At 49.3% G+C, this 6,915-nt stretch overlaps 1 protein-coding gene across 2 annotated transcripts in view; it reads right to left on the bottom strand.

The window, feature by feature from the left end:
* LOC108942155 (cyclin-dependent kinase 13-like) overlaps positions 1-6,564 on the bottom strand; it is a 14,583-nt gene extending 8,019 nt beyond the window's left edge. The window contains exons 1-6 of one of the 2 annotated variants that reach the window (XM_029252082.1): positions 4,628-6,564; positions 2,889-3,434; positions 2,208-2,372; positions 1,872-2,011; positions 1,486-1,656; positions 334-523 (exon numbers count right to left, since the gene is read on the bottom strand). In XM_029252082.1, coding sequence (XP_029107915.1) covers positions 334-523; positions 1,486-1,656; positions 1,872-2,011; positions 2,208-2,372; positions 2,889-3,434; positions 4,628-5,439 — 2,024 coding nt within the window. In that variant the 5' untranslated portion in view covers positions 5,440-6,564. Of the gene's footprint in view, positions 1-333; positions 524-1,485; positions 1,657-1,871; positions 2,012-2,207; positions 2,373-2,888; positions 3,435-4,624 lie in introns of both variants that reach the window. The other variant, XM_029252081.1, reaches the window with a different exon arrangement.
* Between the last annotated feature and the right edge of the window lie 351 nt (positions 6,565-6,915).

Here is a 6,915-nt window from a genome sequence, read left to right on the forward strand (position 1 = left end):
TACAACCACATAATAAATTAAACTAACTTATACCAACACAGCTGGAGATGAGAACTTTGTGTTGCTATACGGTAATTGCCATTGCTGCACAACTTACAGGTAGTTTCTACTGGAGAAGAAGAAGAAGAAGGAGGAGGAGAAGAAGAAGGAGAAGGAGGAGAAGAAGAAGGAGAAGACGAGGAGGAGGAAGAAGGAGGAGGCTTGCCATAAGAAATAATGGAAAATTTTGTGCAACTAAACATATGTCACAAAAACTGGGGAAAACCATGTATGCAAAAACAAAAGGCAGAATGTTGTAAGCCTGCATCGGTTCGCCCTGAGGACAGCGCTTACTTGTTGTTCAGCAAAATGTTGGAGCACTTGATGTCCCTGTGCAGGAAATTCTTCTTGTGGCAGTAGGCAAGACCTTCCATCAGCTGCCTCATGAAGGACTTAATATGGCTCTCATTGAAGTGCACCAGGCCTGATTCGAGCAGCCCCATCAGATCATGGTCCATGTATTCAAACACCAGGTAGAACGCACCTGCATGAGAGAACAGTCTACAGTCAGAACTACAAGATATATCCTTCAGCAAAAACAACAAGACGCTGGGACTCACCTTTGACTATTATTTCTGACAAACGCTTAGTCGAATGTTCTATTACTTGTCAAATCCCCCAAACCAAATATAACACCCTAGAGAGGGGGTTCCCAAAGCAGCACACGACCTATAGCTTGCAGCCATTTCTTAGCATAAATTCTGTTAAAACTCTCACGCTTTACTAAATGTTATACTATTTAAGTGACAAATACTTTCATGTTAAAACTCCATATTGTGAAGTTTTTCACGTCCTTCACTGCAAAAAGTAAGGAGTGCAGTTGCTTTGAGATGTCAAGGTGGCGGGTATCTGGATGACAGCTGGAGAGCTTCCAGGATGACGTTTACCTGGTTTCTCTTATTTCTTCTTAAAATGTGGGTTCACAGAATGGAAATGCTGCCACTAAATTAACTTTTACTGCGACAAAGCAGATTAATGCAAAACTGAGTAGCGAGACAACAGTGGGTGCAAGACCACAATAGCAATTTAAATGTCACTTTGCTCCAATACAAAGACTACAGCAGGTGCACCGTGCTTCCAGAAACACTACACTAGAGCATCAAAATGACACTGATGAAAACGATGCTTCACCTTGTTCTTTAAACCAGATCTCATGTTTATTCTGAAAGAAAAGGGCATTATAATGTGCAGTTTAGGGGTTAAACTGCCAGCACTGATAGAAACTGCCCAATGGCTTGAGAAAAACATACATTAAGAACAAGAACACCACCCCCATTTCAAAGAACGTTTCTGAGCATTCATTTTTTGGGAAAGAACACATCTGTTTTCACTCATTTCCACATATCCAGATGTCTCCTGACTTGTATTAAAGTTGCAACCTGCTTTCCAGCAATGGCAACAAATGTAACTCATAACAAAATGCAATCCTGAGTAAGGCAAACACACCCTTATCGTTCTTGAAGTCGAGGGCGTCCTCCTTGTCTGTGACAATCTCCTTCATGTTGATGATGCTCTTGTGGTTCAGCTGCCGCAGGATCTTGATCTCTCGAATGGCTGTGATAGGGAACCCTTCCTTCTCGTTGTCCAGCCGGACCTTCTTCAGGGCCACCAGTTCACCTGGGGGAATGTAAACACACAGCTAAATTCCAGGGTGCCTTGACTCAGGATATATTACAAATGACAGTAAACCTCAGGACAGATTGCAGCAAACTATTCACTGTGCATCACATAGTACACTATATCAGCATGGGAACAACTGCTCCACGTTATGTAATGCTAAACTAATGCCACACAATGAACAGAAAGCCAATGTGAAAGCAGGAGACCCTGACCAGTGTCTTTGTCCTTGGCCTTGTACACCTGCCCGTAAGTGCCTTCCCCTGTGATCCCGAGAATCTCAAACTTGTCCACGCAGCGCTTGCCCCAGTCGATCTCTTCTTCTTTGACCTCCCCAAAGCGAGGGCCACATATTCTGCAATACGAAACACAGACACACAGAATTTTAAATTCAGATAATTACATTTAGATGCTCATTTAAAACTGACAGTTTTACTGCTGAGGTGTTCGTAGGTTGTCTCTCATCATTGTGTATTCATCACCATAGTGATGGTGTAGGAAATAACACAAGAAAGGTAAAGGACAGCTACAGTGAATGGTGAGAGAGTCACCTGGGCCTTTTGCGGCCACTGGGGGTCTTTTTGTCCTCAGGAGGACTCTGGGGGGCACGTAGGCTGCTCGCTGGCAGCTCTGGGGGCAGCGGTAAGTCAGTGAGGCGCAGACGTGGCTTCCGTTCGCCCACCACTGTGCTGCAAGACTGTGGATCCTCCTTCTGACTGTTAGAAAAATAACAGAAGAACTGTTATTGAACACAGTTTAAAAAAAATTAAGAAATAAAAATAAGGTTAAGGTCTCAGACACACACCTTCTACTGCTCACTTCACCCATTCCTGCTAGATGACCATTTCCCCAAAAACCACAAAATATTTTCATGAGTACATAATGTGTATATAATAATTAGTATTATTCATATACTGGAAGTTTAGCACATGGTTAGAACGATGGCTTTTGGACTCAGAGCTTGCAGGTTCAAATCCAAGCTTTTGCGCCAGTACCCTTGATCAAGGTACATATCCTAAATTGCTCCAGTAAAAGTGACTCATTTACATAAATTCTCTCTGAGCACAAAATAATATGTCATGCTATGCAGAGCAGTTACGAAGTTCTCTTAAAAGAAAGGGGGTTTGTGTGGAGTGTTCTGTAAAGAACCTCTGTCCGAAGATACTTTCTAAGGCAAAGTGCCAATAGACAGATGTCCATGAATATTTTCCTTCTACATTGAAGGTCCTCACCAGTCTGCTGCAGCTCCGCCCAGTCCCTCCAGGAGGCTGGGGTCCACAGGCTCCGTGGCTGCTGCAGACATGGCTGGAACAGGCAGCCGCTCTTTGTCTTTGCCCTGGGCTGGTCCGCGACGTTTCTTCTTGCTGTGGAGCTCTTCCGGACAGTCTTCCTTGCCCTTAGTGTCTTTGTCGACGTGTGGGAGAGCTGTCACCTTCAACGCAGGGGGCCCTTTGGCTGGGGACTGTGGTCCACCAGCCACTGGGGTCTCGGGTCCTTTTTCTTGGGGCGGGGAAGGGGGTCGGGCCCTCTTGGTGCCATGGGCCTCGGAGGGGCCTTTGGTCGGTGTGGACGTGTTGCTGGAGCTCTTGGGCCGTGTAGCTGCTGCTGCCGCTGCCGCCGCCGCCGCCGCCTCTGCAGCCCGTGCCCTCCTGTGCTTGCTGAGCTCAGCCGCCAAGCTGCTCTGCAGAATCAGCGAACTGGGGGAGAGGCTGGAGGGCCGACTGCATGAGCGGGATGCTGCGTACGGGCTGCGGCTGCGTGACCTCCGCACTCGCCTGTGGACGGCAAACACAAGTCAGTGAAAGACATGTAATTCACTTGCCAAACGAATGGTATGCAACAAAGCAAAAAGCCTCCAAGGTGAATGAATAAGAAATAAACTGACACTTTTGAAGGAAATTATGTACTCTGAAGCACCAGGCGCACTCATACCAGGATGCCATTCAGTTTGAAAATCTTTAAATGATGTTAGATAATACACTGCTTAAGAACGCAGCTGAGGCTGGCAAATCATAACTCAGTTGGTTTCTAATTCCCAAGACAGTTTACCAATAAGTTACAATGAATAAATCTAAACAATACAGAGATACTGTCCATGCTTTGCACAGTTTGTAATTGTTTAAACCCATCACTTGGACTAAAAACACCCCAGCATTATTTCCAGCATCCCTCCAGCATCTACCCGAGTTCTCTGATCAAATTAGCAGTCGTCTGGAAAAGGCGCCACTCTCCAAATTATTTGTACACACAGTGCTCTAGACTGGGTAGCAGAATTCACGAGTATAATCATAATGGGTGCACTTCTCGACTATCCACAAACTGGACATTTAAAATGATCATGATGCAGGAGTTAAGTTAATTACAAATAACTGGAGCAGCATGATGTATAACTGAGTGTGAGGGGTATGTAAATAATATAAAAAAATAATTCTTGATATTTTTTAACGTTAAATCTAACTTAAGTGAACCAGGTAATGGCCCCAAAAAAATCAAGGGACATCTGTATTACTGAGATTTTACTGATTGGGAACTATGAATAAAATAACCTTAGATTTATGAACACATGTTACGAACGACCTTCCCCAAAGTAACGGGGTCCCAGGCTCCCGCTCACTCGGCGCATGCGCACACTCCCCCCTTCGGAGAGCGTACACAGACGCAGCGTGTTCACTACAGACGCGTAACTGTCTTCGTTACCTTTACACGCAGTAACAGCGAACACCACATTGTGGTCTTGTCCTACGGAAAAAACCGCCAGCTGAGCGCGATCTTAACCTGCCAGCAATGAATAAGGCCGGAGTCGAACAGGCGCCCCCCCCCCGGCACACTGTACTACATTACCTTAGGCTTAGTTACCCTGGCTAGGTGACACCACAACACAACACCCTAAACACGCTGACCCTGCAGCGCAGACCAGTGGTGTGACAGTTTGGTGAAACAGGAAGAACGAAGCCGCTTGCTTCACCTGCTGCTTTCGGGACCCGGGCTGTGCTGCTGCCGGCGCCGGCTCCGCGGGGGGCTGCACGTGGATGCGCTCGCCCGCGCTTCGTACGCCCCCGGTGGAGTCCTCCTCCTCCTCCGCCTCCGTCTCCTCTTCCTCCTCCGCCGACGGGGCGAGCGGCCTACGGAGCCGTCCCTGCCGGAGTGCAGCGGGCTGGGGGTCCGCCTCCTCGCCGCGTAGCCGGGACTTCCTCTGGACGCTTGTGCCTGTGTCTGGGAGGAGGAGGAGGGCCCGGCCCGGGTCGCGCCGCGCTCTCCGCAGCCCGCGTCTCTGTAGGCTGCCGGCGGCTGCTTGTCCGACCGCCTCCTGACTCCGCCCGGGCTGCCGGGGGGCGACGATCTCGGGGTCTTCAGGCCATTGCTCAGGCTGCCGAGACTTCGGGGCCCGCGGTCTCGGCTCCGGCGCCCCTCTCTCCTCCGATCTTGCTCCCGAAGCTCTCCTTCCTCTTCTCCGTCGAGCTCCGGGGAGTCGCGCTGCTTGCTGCATCCCGCGGGCCGCTGCAGCGGACCTGGATCAGCCACGGGAGAGGGACTCGCGGAAAAGCCCTCCGACTGTGAGCTGATGTCGTCGTACTCGACCGCGGCGCAGAGCTCCGGGTCTCCGTGGGAAAGGCCGTTTCGCCCGCTGTTCGATGGCTCCGGCTTGTGGCGTCGCCTCCCGCGACCGTGTCTGCGCTTCCTCCGGCGGGAGGACGCCGATCGCCGCCGCTGCGGGGATGGAGCGCTCGGCAGGGCTTTCCCGCGCCGTTCGGGCCGGGAGTCCCCGCGGGCCGAGTTCGGCATCGAGCTGCTGGAGGAGCGACGAACAGCGTCTCACTGACAGCCGGGATGCGCGTGCCCGGTTCAGCGAGTCCGCATGCCCGCGGCGAGGGCTGCTCAGCTCGCGGAACAAACTAAGCACAGCAATTACTAATTACTACTCACTGTAGTGTAGAAACAACACAACCGCAAACAAAAACACCGCACGACAACACAACTTCCGACTCGCTGCCTAACCCGCCATCACCTCTTCACACATGCACAGGCCGAGGAGGAGGAGGGAGGATCCGCGTCAGCTCGGTAGTAGCACCTGCTAACGAGCACGTTAGTCCCGCGCTACTCGCGTTTTGTTTTGTAGAAGAAGAACAAAAAAAAAAAAAAAAAAAAAAAAAGACAATTTTGAAGACTCCGGACGGAGACCGTCGCTGCTTTTTTACTTCAGCTCCACGTCAGTGCCGCAGACACCCCCTGGCCTGACACCAGTCGTCAAGTTTCTCCTAACAACATGGAATAATACAACTGCATCCTCATTGGGGGGTAAAAACTGAACGACACTCCAGTTTCAGCACTATTCGTTTTATTTACGTGCCACTGTGTCGGAAATAAGTTGGACACAGGGAGCAAACACTGCACACCACAGTTACGGCACAACAACGAGCGGATGTTGCGCAGTAGCTGCTTCCGGTCTACAGCAGCAGAACCAGGAAAATCCGGGTTGCAGTAAGGGAAGGTCAAGCAATTATTAGATGTTTATTGTACGGTCTTTAAATTGTCTCATATGCGGCCCACAAAACACAGATGTCTGTATCTTGACCTTGATACCGTTAGGTTCACATTTTGCATTTCCTGGCACAAGCGACAGTGTTTTTTGTCTCCCCGTTTCTATACTTACGTCTGGTTTTAACCGAGAGAATTTTGCGCTCATCCCACGTTTCCATGGTTACGATGATGGATGTTCGTAACTCAGAGAGGAAATCTGCTGACGACATGTCAAAAGTGTGTGAAAAACACCTTTGTAAACACAACAGAGCGGTAGCAGCGGTACATCTGTATTTTACAGCATTGTTGCTCCATATTCAGGGGAAAACTGGTAGCGTACCGCTACTAGCGTTGCTGCCTTTTTGGCCCAACAACGGTTGCTGGTTCGAATCCCTCCTGCTGCTAGTACCCTTACTTGAGCAAGCAAGGTACTGACCCTAATTGCTCCAGTAAAATTATGTGGCTTTATAACTGGGTAAAGTAAACAATTATAAATTACTTTGGAGAGTGTCAGTTAAATGTATGTGGAGACATTGTGTACAAGTCACTCTTTTAGTGCTGACAAATTTAAGTCTGATCATGACCATGTTTGCACACTAGAACTTCACACACACATTGACTGAAGCTGCTTGTCTCAAGCAGGGGTTGCAGCGAACCAGAGCCTCACCTGCCAGCACAAGGTGTGGGGCTGGAGAGGGAGAGGATGCACCCAGGACGGGGTGCCAGTCCATTGTAGAGCAC

The sequence above is a fragment of the Scleropages formosus genome, chromosome 5, assembly GCF_900964775.1.
Source record: "Scleropages formosus chromosome 5, fSclFor1.1, whole genome shotgun sequence".
NCBI lineage: Eukaryota > Metazoa > Chordata > Actinopteri > Osteoglossiformes > Osteoglossidae > Scleropages > Scleropages formosus.